The sequence below is a fragment of the Diuraphis noxia genome, unplaced genomic scaffold, assembly GCF_037042655.1.
Source record: "Diuraphis noxia isolate RWA-SAM2 unplaced genomic scaffold, SU_Dnox_SAM2 contig0004, whole genome shotgun sequence".
In the NCBI taxonomy this organism is placed as follows: domain Eukaryota; kingdom Metazoa; phylum Arthropoda; class Insecta; order Hemiptera; family Aphididae; genus Diuraphis; species Diuraphis noxia.
Genome location: NW_028301714.1, coordinates 66,726,150 through 66,744,907, shown reverse-complemented (window position 1 = coordinate 66,744,907; position 18,758 = coordinate 66,726,150). Strand labels below are relative to the sequence as shown.

Genomic DNA, 18,758 nt, shown 5'->3' with positions numbered 1-18,758 from the left:
AAATTAATCAAAGAAAATTTAATCAAAGATGGTCTGAATAAAGTTCTCAAATAATTTTTTTTTTTAGTAATAACAAATTTTTATTTTTATTCTTGATAATTTCAAAAAGTGCTTACAATTTTAAATTTTGACCTAGTGAAAGTATCAACTAGATCAAATTTCATACCAAAACCTCTAAGTTGTTCAGAGAATTTTATGTACTAGTAAAGTTGAGAGATTAAAGTTGTAGGTATCTTTCAAATACCTCACCTAAACGTATAAACAGTGTTGAATCCAGGTATACTTCAGGGGGGGCCTTCGCCCCCCCCTGACAAATATACAACTTTCTGACTTTCAACAAAATGTACTTATTTATTAAATGCATAATACTAATTTAAATATAAATAATTAATAGGTTTCTAATTTATATTGTATTTTTTTTCAATATTTATAATTTCTGAATTGTAATAAATTATAATAATACAATTTATAATATGTGACGACCTTAGATTACCCTTAGATTGATTTAAAAATAAAAAATAAATAATTTGTTATGTAGTTTTATATAAATTTGAAATGTCTAAATTATAAATTGTAATAAGAATAACTACCTATTAATAGATATAATTCATAATACTAAAACGACGTATCACCATTCACCAATGAAAAAAAGTGAGCCCCCCCAGAAAAATTGTATGGATTCAACACTGTGTATAAAATTATTAGGCTGTACGCCTGTATACAAAATAAAACATTGTTAAATGCTTCGTATGCAACCGAGTGCTCGTGTGCGCGATACAACTTACTTTTAGGTTTCTAAATAATACCTTATACCTTAATGTACGTCCGTTAGCTACCAGTATATATATTTACAATTGTTTATATTATAATTTTATAACCCCGGTTCTATTTAAAGTAAATTCATATACTAGAAATTAATATACCAAAAAATATTTTAATATGAATATTTAATATTGATTCAAAAGTAGCCAATATAGTAAAAAATATATACCAAAATAAAAAGGTTACCAAATAATATTATCTTTAAAACATTTATATTTAATAATATTGAGCAATATATTATAGAGTTGTATTAAAATACCTTTAGAAACCGGGAATTTATTACGCTCGCAGAATGAGTTTTCCAAACTTATTTTTTAAATCGTGGCGCTAAGTTTTCTCCATAGATTCTGATAGACTTAATTTTTCAACACAATTTTTATATAAGAGTTGTTTTTATAAGTTGTCCTTAGCATGAACTGAACCTATGTACTTACCTATATCCTATATATGGTTATATAATATAATGTTTAATAATTGTATAATTTTTTTCTGATATATTCATTAATTTTTTATACTTAATAGTGATAGCTGTGCAACAAGAGCTGCATCCGTAAACAGTACATTAACTAATAGTATAACACTTCCGAATGTTCATCCACCACCTTTGACAAAGAAAAATTCAGCAGGTAGTGGTTTGGGCCCAACGTCCATTACTCTTCCTAAGTACTTATGGATTCGTCTAGCATTGTTTGAAAAACTTTTAGCTGTAATAATTGACCATTTAGTTCAAAATTGCAGGTAAATGTTGGTCTAATTTAAGTGTACAAATAATCAGTTTGCCTGCAGATTGATAAAATCACGAAAAAAATGTTTCAGTAAATATTACGAAAAAGATTCCTTGGTAGCAGATCCAGATTATGGAAGCATTTTAAGTTCATTACTTGGTAACTTGAAATATTTCTTCATTAGATTACTGTTTCTTAATAAACTATATTTTTGTGTTTAGTTGGACCGTGTGCTTTAGATTATTCTCGTACAAAATCACATGATCAATTTTGGACAGATCCACCTGCCGATGAATTAGTTCAAAGACACCGTATATCCAGCGGTTATCATACATCTCCGCCATGCCGTACTCCCATAAATGTAAACTGTATTTATATTATTTTATTCAGTAACAATTGTCGATTTAACATTCAAAGCTGTTAAGACTAACATGGTGAAATATATTTATATCTCTGAGACCTGAGCCTTAAACTAAAATTAGATTAAAATACTATAGCTTAAATCCCACTGAGATAGAAATTAAAAATACAAAGCAATTTTTTTCTGTGGATTTCGTTGGAAACTGCTGAGAAAGTTTATGTAGAGGTGCTGCTTATATATATTTGCTTGAATAAATTTCTCATAAAACTTTTTCAGTATCGTAGAAATTTACATGCTACAAGTAATGATGATAATCAAAGACAAACACCTATATCTGCTAAAGACTATGTGGAATCATTGCATCAAAATAATAGAGTTACTCTACTGTACGGGAAAAATAATGTTTTAGTTTTACCGGTAATTGAATAATGAATTAAGCTTATGCTAAAATTGATTGATATTGTAATAAATTGTAATAATTATTTGAAAAACAAATTCTGTTTTCAGAAGGATGTAACTGAACCTATGGCAGGTTACTTGTCTTTACATCAAACTGCTAGTTCATTGATAATAAAATGGACTCCAAATCAACTTATGAACTGTCATTCTCCGGGTGCTAATCAGAATGATCAACCTGAAATTGATGCAACTGATAAAAGGTTAGTTTTTATCGTTAAGAGGACGCCACACCCGCATGTGTTGTCTCCGTCTTACAAACGTATAAACATAGCAAAATCTGTTTAGCGCGGGACAACTTTTCTCCCTCAATATTTATATTAGAATTTTCAAAATTTCACAACACATAGGTATTTATTTATTTTTATTTAGGTTTTTTGATAGCACAAACCAATAATTTTAAGTAATTTAATGAAAAAATAAAAAATAAATGTATTTTCTTAAGCTTATAACTTTAATTATATTTATGTTATCAAAAAAATAACGACGGTATGACACAGATAAAGTTCTTACCTATGCGTTGTGGAATTTTGGTAATTCTACTATAAATATAAAGGGAGTAAAGTTGTCCCGCGCTAAACAGATTTTGCTATGTTATACGTTTGTAAGACGGAGACAACACATGCGGGTGTGGCGTCCCCTTAATAGTTTTATTTATAATATTTATATAAAATCAAATTATTGTTCAGAGGACGCTATACTCGCATGTATTATCTCCGTCTTACAAATAGGCTTTTTATTATATTTTAATTTTAAAGCGAGTTATGAGTATTTTAAAATTGTAAACTTTTTGTATATCTTAAAATATTCATAACTCGCTTTAAAATTTAAATATAATAAAAAGTCTATGAGAAGCTCTCCATAATAATGTTACCTCTAATTTTTACAAGAGGTCAACTCACTCTAAACTTTAAACTAACGGAGCTAAATGTGATCTCCTTAGCATACAATTTGCAGCTATGTTATAATATATATGCACTTGTTAGACGGAGACAACACATGCGGGTGTAGCGTGTTCTTAATATAATAAATACCCATTTTTAAAGCTAATTTTTAAACAACAATAAATTTACATAAAATCTATAAATATATTTTGAATAATTTATTGTATTCGAACAAATGCGATAGCTTTTGTGGTGTTCGTGTTTTTTTTTTTAAATAATTGTATTCAACAAAAAAATATAACTAACAAAAAATGAAATTTTAAAATTTTGTATTGATTCTAATTAGCTGTTTGTTGGTTTTTTAATAAAGGCCTTAATATTTTTTTTATATTTAAAAATAAAATATAATCGGTAACCTCTTTTTTTCTCCAAAATCATTAAAAGTATTTTCTAATAAAACATTTTAAATTTTTAAGTTAAAAACCGAGACTAAAAGACAAAGTATTTTGTAGTTAAAACTGGTAAAGTTACCTCAAAATCCATAAGCATTCCCATTTGTTGAAACAGGTGTTTTGAGTGCAGCATGTTGAATTAAAAAACTTATGTAAATAAATGAACCGATATCATTTTTATCATTTAATTATGAAATTTCAGATTTTTAATATAGAAAACTCTATAGACTAACTATAAACTGTTGAGGTGGTATTGAAAAACAAATAAATAATTTTACCCTTGCTATAAAATCGTTATAAAATCTGTATAGTATAATTTTTCTCATACAGCTAATCAGCCTAACTAAATATGTTTCAATGCTTTTCATGATATACAATACGTCATTAATCAATATACCTTGTACATATCAACTACCTATTGTATTATCATACTTTAAAATAATAACGTGTAACTTGCTGTGCTGTATCTATTAGTCTATCTAGAGAGGTACCTATACCGGCTATACCTACCCATATAATATTACCTACCTATGTGATCTAAGAGTGTACGTTGGTTATTATCCCTAGTGACTTAAAAGATATGTTCAATTTTAATTCAATAATATATGTATATAGTATATATTTTGTATACTTATAAATATATACGATTCTGAATAAGATATTCTGTAACATAAATACATATAATACATTTTTAAAGATATTTTATATTTTATATTATTCTACAAGTAATATGGTATATTTTATTTAAGTTTTCAATTTTGTCATAATTTAAACTTGTATAACAAATGATTGTGGATTTGATTAAATTTCAAGGTTTTAACGAATTAAGATCAAGCTCTCAAATAAAAACAATATTAGATAATAATTATATATTTTTTATATTTTTTAAATTCCAGTAAGAATAACTTATGAGGAACTTTGTTTTATATTTTTAAGCTTTTTGATTGGAGATAGAATTTCATGTGATTGAATACTAAAGTAGTGAAGGAAGGGCAAAATTCTGAGTGGGATTCTAAATGAAATTTTTCGTATGACACATTATGTTTATTTATATTTTTTTTTCAAAAGTTATATTAAAAGACTAAAAACAATTCTGAAAAAACGAGAATATTTAATCAACAACACCCTAAAAAAATAGCCTCATTTTTGAGCTGTTTAAATAAGATAAAAAAAATTGTCATAGATTCCTCGTAATTTTTTTGTTTTTACAATAAATCAAAAAAAACCTATAACACAGTCACAAATAAAAGGTATTTAAAGTCAAATTTTGTCAAAAATTCGTTATATTATGAATCTTCTAATGTCTAAAGACTTGATGATGATCAAAGTTGATCCTCTTAAAAATTATACGAATTAGTATTAAAACATTTAAAATGTAACAATACTTGTTATTTGGTCGTAATTTAAAAATATGAATCGAATTAACGTGAATTATTCCACTATAAAAAATTTCTTAAGTTTTCATTTTCTATACAGGATATGATATCAAAATATTTAGAGTAGGTATAATTGTGACCAACCCACGACCAACCTAATGACACGAGGTACATTAAAAACTTACTGAGCAACAATACAGCAGAGCGACTTCTACGTTTTATATTTTAATTGTTTTGTTTTTTTAATTTTTATATAATAATTTATTAAATTACATTAATAAATTGACTTACACAATAGTTACGTATTTGCTTTATGGTGTAAATTGTGAAAATATTAACAGTTTGGCCGTCAAATCTCACGTGCAACTAATCCAATGTCTATTTTTAAACTACTAACATTAAAAGTCATCATTACAACGCGTTTTGTGGTTTTGTCTATCGATTTTAAAGAAATAAAATATAAATCAACAAATTAATTAATAAATCAAACTAATTAATTTTTTTTTAATAGTTTATTCTTATTGTTTAGTTGTATATAAATATTTATTTATCAGTTTAACCTTAAAATTTTTTTTAATTAACAAAAAATAATTTCCATTTGTTATTAACAAAGTTGTATGTTTTCATGTTACAGCCAATATTGGGACTATGCAATGAATGTTAATGTAGATGAAATAGTGTATGTTCATTGTCATCAACAAGGTATTTTACTAATATTCTTTCTTTTTAGCTTCTTTCAAAAAGTATTTTATAACATATTTATTTTCTATACTTACCTATTAGTGATATTTAATCAAATTAGTGAACTAATTTTTAATTTCTACAACAAATTTATCAAGTGCTTGAGAAATAGTATGGTAAACTTGTAAGGACTCGAGATACACAACAATGTTATGGTTAGGTCAAACATCTTTTGACAATATTTAATTAATATGTGTTATGTATTTAAATAGGAAATGACAATGGCGGAACTATAGTTTTAGTTGCACAAGATGGCGTACAACAACCACCCATACATTTTCCTCAAGGAGGACACTTACTAGCATTCCTTACTTGTTTAGAAAATGGACTTTTACCTCATGGTCAACTGGATCCTCCATTGTGGCCTCAAAGAGGCAAAGGTAAATAATTTCTAGTAGTTTGTTATTTATGTGTATGATGTGTCTAAATTTTTCTGACCATTGTTTTGGAGATATTATTTCTGGGTCTTTTACTTTGATAGTTTTATTCTAATCACTATTTTATACCCGCCTATCCCATTTAATGATTTATGATTTATATTTAAATATAAGTATAATATTATCTAAATAAAATAAATTCAAACTAATTTGCTAAATAACATTATATTACATTTTGAATTGCATGTATATAAGTTATTAGTATAGTCACTGTAGTACCTATTATTTATATTGCTGTTTAGGAAAAGTTTTTCCTAAACTTCGAAGAAAAGGGCGATCCCAAATACAAGATATTTCTAATGATTTATCTAGCAACACAGAAGAATCTCGAGATTATGTATTTCAAATAATTAGTAAAGCTAGACATGAAGAATTTTGTAAGTTTTAATTTAATTTTATAATGTAATTATAATTATATTATAAACATGTAGATGTGTGAAAAATTATTGTTTTACTAGTATCTAGGGGAGAAGAAATATTGGATTCAAAAATTTGGTCTATGCCTTCAGCTGCAAATAACATGCTTAGCAGAGTAAGAGGTCATTTGGAATCATCATCGACTAATTCATCAACATCTACATCAAGTAGCTTGGATCCTGTGGCTTCTCCATTATTAATAAATATTCAAAATACGAGTAAAGATACAGGGTAATAATAATTCACTTATTATTTCATGTGTAATTTATCATGTATGTATAATGTATGTAAGTTGTAAGTAACATTACAAAACTATATGTAGGTAATATGTTAAGTTATGTCATGTTTAAACTTTGAACTGGTAAAAATTCAAAAAAATATCTGTTATAGTTTTATGTTGATAGTAACAGTTTTATTTTTTTAAATTTAATGTAGTCAATGATTTTAATATATCCATTATCCATAACAAATAGTGAACGTATCTAAGTGTAAGGAATGCTAAAATTCAAATTATTGTATATTTATTTTTTCTATTTTCAGCGATTCTTTACTAATCCTATGTGAAACAATGAAAAAGCAAATCATATCTAGAGCATTTTATGGTTGGCTTGCATATTGTCGTCATTTAACTACTGTGCGAACTCATTTATCTGGTCTTGTAAACACTGTGATAATAGATTCTAGTGATGCTGAAACAGGATTGACTAAGGAAAAATGGTATTCATTTAAAAATAATTCAAACCTTGTAAATGATGACACCAAATTAGAAATTTTTAGACTCACTTATTTTGGTGGTGTCCAACATGAGATACGAAAAGAAGTATGAAATAAAACTATTTAATTAGGTATTTAAATTTGCAATTCATTACATATATTTATAGGTTTGGCCATTTTTATTGGGACACTATAAATTTGGTAGTACAATTGAAGAACGAAATACTGTTGACTTACGTTGTAAGCAAGAGTATGAAACAACAATGTCTGAGTGGATGGCAGTTGAAGCAATAATCAGACAAAAAGATCGTGAAACAATGGCAGCTAATTTAGCAAAACTTTCAAGTGAAAGTACATCTGGTGGAGATGCACCTCCACCATCTCCAAACACCTCAAAAGTTCTTAGTCAAGAACTCAGTAATGATGTAAGATTTATATGATTGATTATTTAATAAATAAGTTAGAAATTTCATCAAATAATTATAAAACATAGGTATTTGAAGATAACATTAATTTCTCGTCTGACGAAGATAATCCTCCAGTTGTTGATGATACTCAATTAGAACACAATGCCGAATTTTGTGATAATCGTATGTAATATTATTATTATTTTTTTTTTTATAAACAATTTAGAAATTATTTATTTATTTAGCCACCAATCAAACAAATACAAAAAAACATATTGAAAATATACCTAAAGAAATTGATTGTGATAAAGTAAGTTGAAAAAGATCATTCATATTTTGATCAGTTTAAATTATTTTTTAATAATTAATACTTACTTATTTTAAGTACAATTTTGACATTAGATAGTCTAAGACAGTGGCGTCCCTAGACCCTTTCATAGGGGGGGGGGGGGGGGCGAACTTCATACATCACCTATATATTTATATGAAAATACACCAATTACTAGGTTTTTTACCTTTTAATTAATTTTAAGAAAGAAAATAGAGGTCATGGAGGGGGCGACTGCTCCCCCCCCCTTGAGGACGCCCCTGGTCTAAGATAGTCTATTAGATAGTCTAGACTCTAAATAATTGGTGTTCTGTGTGTACTATAGTTAATTAAGAGTAGAAATAATTTTTACTAAAAAATGAATTATATTTGTACCTTTACATTCAAAATGTATACCTAATGATTTTATAGACTATTTATTATAAATTATTTTTTTTAGAAATCTTTATCATCAGATGAAGGATTAGGTAAAGATGAAGTTACTGAAAAAGACATGACAGTTAAAAAAAATACATCTGAAGGTAAAACATATAATCTTTAATAAAAATTCATCTCATGTTTTGTTTACATTTATATTATTATATTATTAGATAGTATTGATTTGACAGTCAAAACTTTCTCAAAATCTTTTTCAAATCAAAAATTCAGTGATAAATAATCATTTTATTTAACTATGATTCTGATAAAAACGAAACCTCTCTCAATTAAATATCTTCAAAATATTTTGACAGTTATTGTAATTTCTCCTTATTACATTCAGAAAAATTAGAAACTATATATAAAATCAAAAATATCCATTTTCAAAGTACCCATCTGACTTTAAGATGTTGTATGACAACTTTTTATTATTCATTCTGCACAGATTAATGTGTTAAGAATTAAACTTTACTGTTATCTAAATAATAATAATTTCAATAAAAATAAAACATCATTATACAACTTATATAATTTCTCACTAGGTACTCTTGAAATTTAAATTAATTTTTCTCTTTAGATACATCTTTATATTGTTCTACTTCAGTAATTGTCACTACAAATATAAGTCAAGAAAAAACTGTGGACAATCTTAATGATGAAAATGATAAAACAGGTATGTAAATTAAAAGCTTTTATCTTGTATATATTTGGGCTCTTGGCTCAATATAATAGGCAGGTACTGAATTATTATTTTATATTTGAGTGTAATAATAACCATTACAAAGTAATTAAAAATAATTTGAGTTAAGTGTTAATAAATATAAGGTACTGTTTATGTTTTTAAACTTCAAGTGCTTATTAAATTTAATCATGAACATACCACAGTGAAACCTTCCTTAACGGACACCTCTGAATTGCTGACATCTCCAAATAGCAGACATTTTTTCAGGAATGGAAACATTTTCAATTACTTTCTTATACAAGAAAACTCTAAATACCAGACACTTTAAATAACTGACACTTTTATTGCAATTTCATTTTGATTTTGACAATTTTTATCGTAAATATAGAATAATCGTGAAATGCTTTAATAAATATCTATATATCTACATTATAGTTTAAAGTTAGTCTTATCTGTCCATTATCGCGTTGATGAATACATTTTTCTTATGTTTTGTGAAGTATCCTACATTCCTATTCGTATTTAGTTGTGTTTGTGATTCTATTACATATTTACATACGAACGTATTTGCAAACATATTATCTCCGACGCAGTTGAATTAGAAAATACCTTGATACACCAAATAACTAAGCATCAAGGTCTATACAAATTAAAGTAACTGAATTTTTCATATAGTTTTAAATAATAATAATATGTTCAATTAATATTTCCATTAAAATAATAGAAATATCATTGATTATAAATATTATTGTATAAATAATAAAATATGTTGTAAATATGTAATTATTAATTTCTCCAAGTTAATTTTGAGAATTTCCGCCCCCACTCTCTGAATAGCGGACACCTCTAAATAACGGATAAAATTACGGCGACCAAGAGTTTCCGGTATTTAGAGGTTTCACTGTTTATTTAATAGTAAGTATATTATATCCATATAATATGAATTAGTTGCTTGGATTAAAATATAAAACACTTAAATATATATGAATTTTCCAAATATAATGGAATATTTATGAGTGGGTGATACTTATTAGTTATATACAATATACATATTATAATTAATACAAATATTATTATATTAATATATCATATGTACAATATATATTATTATTATATTATATTTATGTAAGTATTATATGTATAACTTTATATCATACATTATTGATCTTTGAATTTTAACTTGATTGAAAGCTATGTCTTTGGTACATTTATTTAATTTTTAAATTTAACTCAAAAATACACATATTAAATTTATACCGTGCTTACGACATTAATTTTTTTTTAATAATATGTACTTTTTAGATAGTAAAGATAATAATAACACTTCTAAATTAGCAGTAGATGACAACGAAGGAGCTGGAGGATCTAATTATGAACAAAGGTCTGCTTGCATATCTCCGGCAAGTTCCCAAGGAGGAATATACCCAGTAATATTTTTTTAATTAAAAAATATAAATAATTAGTCAACTGCATAAAATTGTATTTACTTGACAGGTGGAATTAGTTGAAAATTTTGGACTTAATGTGCATAGAATTGATAAGGATGTTCAACGATGTGATAGGAATTATCCTTATTTTACTCTTGAAAATCTAGATAAACTTAGGAATATAATATGCACGTAAGTGTTATTATTTTAAATTGAATTATTAAATGTTGACAATTTAATATTGATGTATAATATTATAATTATTAATTACTGACAGTTTTGAATTTTTCAAAATTATATTTACTTGTATCTTTCTAAACATACAATTTGAAAGTTAAAAATAATAATGACATCATTTATGCCACAAATAATAAGTAAATTAAAAATATTATTATTTTTATTACTTAAAATTATTAATTTTTACATTACTAACAAATATAAAATTATCAACTAATCTAATTTATTATATTATATATTTAGATACGTTTGGGATCATTTAGAAATGGGATATATGCAAGGAATGTGTGATCTTGTTGCTCCTCTTTTAGTTATTTTAGATGATGAAACTTTATCTTATTCATGTTTTTGCTTATTAATGGAAAGAATGTCGGCCAATTTTCCACACAGCGGTGGTGCTATGGACACACATTTTGCTAATATGAGGTGATATTATTGAACTTTAAACTTTTATCATAAACTTGAATAGTTATGGTTTACAGATCTCTAGTACAAATATTAGATTCAGAAATGTTTGAACTTATGCACGAAAATGGAGATTTCACTCACTTTTATTTTTGTTATCGATGGTTTTTGTTGGATTTTAAGCGAGGTAATTAAACATTAATATTTTAAATATACTAAAATAAAATTATTGTACAATTGTGAAAATGGGTATTTTAGTGTATACCTAACTATTTTATCATCATATACATTAATAATTACTTGCTATAAAATAGTTTAAAGCTTATAAAAAGTTTAAAATTGTATGTTAAAAATTATTTTTGGTTATTCCAGTAGAAAATACGTCTGAAATAAAACTATTTTTTAAACCTAAATTTAAAAAATTGTTCATAGATGATTTTATATTTTATTTTATATTTTAGTTTTAGAATAAACATAATATGTTACTGAGAATTTGAGACTCAAAGTTAAAACAAGAAAATATTAAAATAAAAAACTAAAAACTTATTATAGTTTGTAACTTTTGATTATTTAATAATAAGTTATAATTAAAATGTGTTAACTTTTTAGAATTATTATACGATGACGTATTTACGGTATGGGAAACAATATGGGCTGCCAAAGAGATGTCTTCTTCTCATTTTGTGCTTTTCTTTGCTCTTGCTCTTGTGGAAACATACAGAGATATTATTTTGGCCAACCATATGGATTTCACAGACATCATCAAATTTTTCAATGGTATAGTAAAATTAATTTCAGATTCTTGCAACATATTTTCTAACATAACTTTCAAAGTTATATTTTTTTATGAGGCAACCCCTCTATAATTAGGGTCACCAACTGATATTTTTGAAGGCCCATATTAAGAATATTGAAATTAATCATCAGCCATCAAAACTGCTTAACAAATAATACTGATGTTTATTTACTGTTTTTTCTTGGCCTTGGGCCAGATAAAATTTTTTCATGGAATGCCATTTATTGACCCCTGCCCTATGTATATAAATTAATAACAACATAATAAATAATAAAAGTATGAATTAAAAAATATATAATATAACAAAAGGCAAATCAAATTTTAATTTAAAATTAATTAATGATAAATTTAAACTTTAATGGCATACTTGTTTTTGAATACTTGACATAATATTATAATTTCCCTGATTGGTTTTATATTTGAAAATTGAAACTTTAACTAGACATTTTTTTTTAAAAATTAATATCTGCCGATTTTTTTTATATAGATTGTAAACTGTCGTCTTATATTAATAAGTTGAAGCAAACAGAACTACAGAAGTAGAGATAATATTTCTTGTTTCAATAATTTTGAATAACCAGATTTAATTAAAAACCTACATTTATCATGTAGTTCCTTGAAATATTTTATGTAGATTTTCATGTAATGAAAGCTTCTTTAGGTTCTTTATCTATTTTAAAACTTGAATTTACTTTTTAATTTACTTGTAAAATATTAATCTGTCTCCCCCTTCATCACCTCCATCCACTCTTTGATTCCAATAATCACTTCAAAACAAACTATTTATATATAATACAATCATAAGCCAGTTTAGTCTCATCTAATCAAAATCTCGGGTCCTGGTAAACCTAAAAACATCCGACCAATTCAGGCATTTCAATCAATAGTGCTGACGGTTTAATAATAAGTACTACCACTGAGCTAGCCAAAATAGTGTATAAATACTTCTACCAAAATTTAAGAATGCATATAAATACTTTAATATTATCTGTTATCCTCCCAAAAAACCCACCTCGTAGACTAAAGCGTAAATGGTGTAGAGACCTATTATATTAGTAAAAGAGGAACTCCGAACTACTAACGGGTTTCTTCCTCTACATGTTACTCATATTATTTTAATCTTATTATAAATATCAAATTTGCTTATTGTATACAAGTTTTGAATTATCCTAATAAAAATAAAAACAACTTAGTTTATACTAAAATTACTGCTTTGTTTTTACAAATCCAATATTTATATAAGTTTTCATTAACTGTTACATTTTTAGCGACACTTGATGAAAGAATTTTATATTCCACAAAATTTAATAAATACTAAAGTACTTACAATTAATTATCAGTTTTAAAGAATATTATTTTATATTTATGTTAACTAAAACAATGTACTATTAGTCTAAATATGAAATACCTATGTGTGTAATGTGTTTTTTTAGAAATGGCAGAACATCACGACGCTAAAACTGTCTTATCACTTGCAAGAAATTTAGTATTACAACTACAGACATTAATAGAAAATAAATAAAACAGTAAGATGTATTTACCACATAACATATAATTCTGTACTATTATTTTTTATAAGTATGTTTAATGTATAATTAAATTAAATTATTTTATTTTATTATATTTTTTTTATTGGCCTCCAAACTGCAACTTAAAAATTGTGTATATTGAACAAAATACATAGGTATTTTTAGACATTTTAAGTAATACAAAATAGTAGTATACATTTGAAAAACCTAAGCATTACTTTTAATCAATTATTGCAAGTGCAATCCATACAAGTGTACAACACAATATAATTTACTAATTGTATAGCTTATACTATGTATTTTGTATGGCATAAGGCTCTGCATAATTATTAGTTCATACCAAATATTTAAGTATTAGGTGAGTTTTATTGTATTGAAACAAGTTGAATTTATGCTACAAATATTATTGTTAGCAATAATATTTGGTACCTATGTGTTTTTAATTGTATGGTTTAAAATATGCCATTATTTATTTAGTTTATTTTCTTGCATTTAAAAGTTAGGAGGCCTCTGCTTTAAAGTTTATTAATAATACTTTATTATGTTATAATTTATATAGTATATATTATGATCAATAGTTATAAAGTAATATTCTTAATTCATATTTTATTATAATAATACTTAAGACTGCCTCATCCTTGTAAAAGGTAAACATTATAAAGAGTTCAATATATATTCATTACATTTTTTTGTTAGAATGTAATTTTAAAATTATAATTTTAAATATTTATTAAAATTGAAAATTATTATAAACTATAAATTATTATACAGATAAAAAATTATAAGTTATTGTTAAGAGGATGTGATACTCGCATATGTGTTGTCTCTGTCTTACAAGTGTATACGTAGCAAAAACTGTTTCTAACCAAGAAGTATACAGTTATAACTAAGAAACCAAATTTTCACCATGAAAAAAGGAGAATTTTTACTGTGACACGTGTTTATATTTTTTCGATAAGACCAATATATCAAAAGTTATTGAAATTTGAAAAACTTAAAAATATCAGATTCTTAAAGTATTACAACTTTTTCTTATTAAAGATATCAAACAAATATAAACGCTACGACACAGAAAATATTATCTTCTATATTGTGTTAACTTTTGGTGTTTCTACTAAGAGTACTGAATGAGTCTTTTTACCCCGTCTAAACAGTTTTTGTAATGTTACGCCTTACACACTTGTATGACGGAGACAACACATGCAGGTATCACATTCTCTTAATTTACCTACATATATTATTTTACTCTATATTAGAGATATATATACATATTACATATTACATTTAAAATATTATTCTTGTGATATAATTTATTTTAAATACCTACATGGAATATTATTAATAAGTATATATTATAAAACTATATTTAGTATAACTATTTTTTTATAGTTCTTAAACATAATAAGTTAAAAGTTTATAGGTAGTTATAACCTATAAACATAATACCTATATTTGGATGTTTCTGTATTAATTTAATATAAATGTTAAATTAAATATAAAATTTATTAAATACATATTTATTTATTCAGTTTTATTAACAAATATAACTATAAAACAATTAAAGACAAACATATTTAATTTTTTAATTTTCGTTAGAATATATACAATCTGTAATAACAGTTAAAATAATACACATATTGTCTAAATACAACAAAAACAAAAACATTGTATATCACCAGAAATCTTAGAAAAGTATTTAAAATACCCTTCATCATAGTAACTTAACTTGATTTCTGATTAATTTCTAACAGGATGTTTTATATTATTATAATTATTTTGTATACTAACTAATTATAAAATAAATCAATATAAAAAAAAAATACATAATCTATTTAATTGCTAACATGAAAGCTGAAAATTTGAATTAAAATCTTAACATAATCATATAAACCAATTTAACTTTTTAACAAAGACAACATTATTTGAAAGCAAATTGCTACCAATAAAATGTATTTATGTTTTAATACAAGTAGGTAGTTCATGAATTTTTAGTTTTTTTACTTGAAAGTCAAAAAATAAAATATGAAACCATAGTTCTTTAAAAAAAAAAAAAAATGTAAATCAACTACCTATGCTGCTCAATTATAATTCGTCCAAAATTAAAACACACAATAAATTATGAATATTAATGAAATTAACCACTTAATATAATATGCAGAGCCAATGGGGTAACTTCTAAACTTTTAAATGGGCTCTCCTCATTCAGTATTTGTAAAAAGATCTGAGGATATGTCGGTACTCTCACAATCTCACCTTACTAAAACTATATTATACATTTTTAAAAATATTATTGAATTAAATACTCATCTTATCACTCTATAATAATTTAATTAATAATTAATATGATTAATAGAAAAAGAATATTTTATAATAATAGTTAATAGAGTGCAAATCCTATTATTTAAAGCCTCTGATTCCTCTTAATTATGACACTGGACAGAATATTATTCTACTTTTTGATTGTCTATTGATAAGCAATAAGGATATTAATATATTACAAAAACTCAATATATATTTAGATATATTTGTAATGTGTAAAGTAGTAGATTAAAATATTTTAATTTCTGAGTAAAAATATACACACAAGTGTCACAAGTATTGCATTAAATTAAAATAACTTACCGATGCACAATAAATATTTCATTTATTTAAAAAATTTTTGATATCTGATTTACTAATCTATACTATAAGATATTCAGGAAAATAATATGACAATCAGTTATACCAGTCTTTAAAATTATTAAACTTATTTCAGTATTTGAAAAATATGAATTAATCAAGTCAATAATGAATACATTTCAAATGTAAAATATCCATGCATAATATTATATATATATATATATTACATATTATATACCATATATTATATCAACCTTATAAATGTTTGCAAATATTTATACCAAATTTATACTAAAATTTAATTATAGATTATCTTGTATTATAAGAAAATAGACGAATTAAATCAAAGTTATAATAAAATATTTTTTAAATGTTCTAATCCAAATTTATTTTATAGTACCTATAAGGAATAAGGTAAATATTGTTATTCTACTTAAAAATGTTTAATTGCAACTTAATACCTTAATTTATTTATTTACACATTATTTAATATATATCATTGGAAATATAAATAGATTTGGCTATTATAAATCCTAAAAGCTGTCGCCTATTTAATATTACAACTCAATTTATAATAATCTAGGTATTTAATTTAATCTATATTTTTAAAAACCAAAGACCTTTTAGGTTATAAAATAATTTAAAAAAATACTAGTTCATTTTATGTATATATTAGTGGTAACATACTAGCAAGGAATTTTTTTACAGATTGATGGTTTCGTAAATACATTATTATAAATGTATAAATTATTTATTTATCTATTTGTATGGTTTTATTATTAAATGTATTAAAGTTCTTATATTTTTACATAATAATTAAAAAAAAAATGTTTCCTGTCTTTAAAACAAAAGATAAATTTAAATCTCTGTCAATACTCAATACCTTAAAAATACAAATTAACTGCACTAACTTAATTCCAAATTTTAATAAGCTTATGAAAACTAAAAAAATATATTGTTCATATTAAATCATACTAGTATTTCAATTCTTGAAATTTGTCTTGTTCTATTGTTTATATTAATAGTTTCAATTTTAAAAGAAATAGATAATGTATGAAAAAATTGTATCTTAACATGTTTCATAAAACATATTTCAAAACTTCCCCTCTGTCCACATATAAACTAGTTGATGACCACTAACGGCACTTTTCACTGGTATATATATATGTAATAATTTAAACTTTTAAGAAATAGTATAGGGCATTGCCTAAGGAAGCTCTTGTAAACTGAGAACGGTTTTGATCCTAAGAAATTAAATATATTATGTCTTAACTGTTTCAAAAGATTCTAAAATTCTGATAAATTAAATCAATCAATGTTTCAATAACATGTAGTTATCACTGCGCTGCTAATAATATACTTAATGTTCAAAAGTTTATACTAATTAACAATTATATTTTTGTCAATACTCTAAATTCCAATAACTATTATACATTATTAAGGTCTGCTTTTTATTCATGCAATGTATTTATTATATATTAAATTTATTACTGAATCAATTACATAAGTTACCAATAATAAAACGTAACTTTTATTTTAAACATTGTACTATTGACTATTGTTATTAGAAATGAAAATTGTTGTGATTTTAAAATTATATATTAAAATGCATATTCTACTTTACTTTTAAATACATTAAATTGTGTGAAAAATATAATACTATGTTAAAAAATATTAAGTAAAATCTAAACATTAAACATATTTTGTATATCATTATATAGACAACAATTTGAATTTCAAATTACTAATTTTTCATGTACATTATAGTATTATATTATTAATAAATAATTGTTTGAAATATATTTGTAAATGTCTGAATTTAAAATTATAAATAACCTGTTACTTTTATAATAATCCACTCACATATTTTTGTTTATTAGAAAAACCTGGATACTTGACTAAGATTCTGAGTGAGAAAATAACTGTGAAGTATTGGTTTTTGTACATAAATACATTTTTAGTGCAAGAGATGCTTTAATTGATTTTTTTTAGATATTTTACTTTGATTGTAATAATTAAAAAATAATTTGGTAAATCTCGGCAAAAAATTATAATAAAATTAAAATATACAATAAACTATGCAAGTATAATTGGTTTTAGAATAATCCTGTAACTACTGGAAGTTTTTATCCTAAGTATTTTAGAATAAAGCATCGAAATTTTGCAGAGATTGTGGTAGAGAAAAATAAAAGTATAAGGCATTGTACACACCATTATTCATTCTTCATCTACCTCACTAATAAAATAAATAAGTAGAAAACACTTATTTGTACAAGATAAAGTTTACACATCTTCAAAACAATACAATATGGAATCTTATATTGTGTTATTGCTACATATATTTTTTTCAACCAATGGTTGGTAATCATAGATTTTTGAACTTTATTCCATAATAACAAGAATTTAAAATTAAATCTGGACTTGAATTATTCAAAATACAATATGTATATTTAATATTCAATTTTAAATTAAATTTATTTTATATTAAAAAAAAAAAAAATATATATAAGAAATATACAGACAAAA

General features: G+C 24.3%; 1 protein-coding gene across 3 annotated transcripts in view; it reads left to right on the top strand.

Annotated features, from left to right (window-relative positions):
• The window catches only part of LOC107172171 (small G protein signaling modulator 2-like), a 35,255-nt gene extending 20,126 nt beyond the window's left edge, over positions 1–15,129 (top strand). For all 3 annotated transcript variants that reach the window (XM_089227947.1, XM_015522456.2, XM_015522463.2), the window contains 21 exons: positions 1,345–1,560; positions 1,639–1,706; positions 1,769–1,908; positions 2,185–2,325; positions 2,416–2,567; positions 5,711–5,778; positions 6,030–6,197; positions 6,497–6,631; positions 6,713–6,902; positions 7,212–7,491; positions 7,553–7,810; positions 7,879–7,975; positions 8,038–8,102; positions 8,560–8,641; positions 9,115–9,210; positions 10,522–10,646; positions 10,714–10,838; positions 11,127–11,309; positions 11,366–11,475; positions 11,898–12,065; positions 13,518–15,129. In XM_089227947.1, the coding sequence (XP_089084073.1) occupies positions 1,345–1,560; positions 1,639–1,706; positions 1,769–1,908; positions 2,185–2,325; positions 2,416–2,567; positions 5,711–5,778; positions 6,030–6,197; positions 6,497–6,631; positions 6,713–6,902; positions 7,212–7,491; positions 7,553–7,810; positions 7,879–7,975; positions 8,038–8,102; positions 8,560–8,641; positions 9,115–9,210; positions 10,522–10,646; positions 10,714–10,838; positions 11,127–11,309; positions 11,366–11,475; positions 11,898–12,065; positions 13,518–13,606 (2,956 nt within the window). In that variant the 3' untranslated portion in view covers positions 13,607–15,129. The remainder of the gene's footprint in view (positions 1–1,344; positions 1,561–1,638; positions 1,707–1,768; positions 1,909–2,184; positions 2,326–2,415; positions 2,568–5,710; positions 5,779–6,029; positions 6,198–6,496; positions 6,632–6,712; positions 6,903–7,211; positions 7,492–7,552; positions 7,811–7,878; positions 7,976–8,037; positions 8,103–8,559; positions 8,642–9,114; positions 9,211–10,521; positions 10,647–10,713; positions 10,839–11,126; positions 11,310–11,365; positions 11,476–11,897; positions 12,066–13,517) is intronic.
• The last annotated feature ends 3,629 nt before the right edge of the window (positions 15,130–18,758 follow it).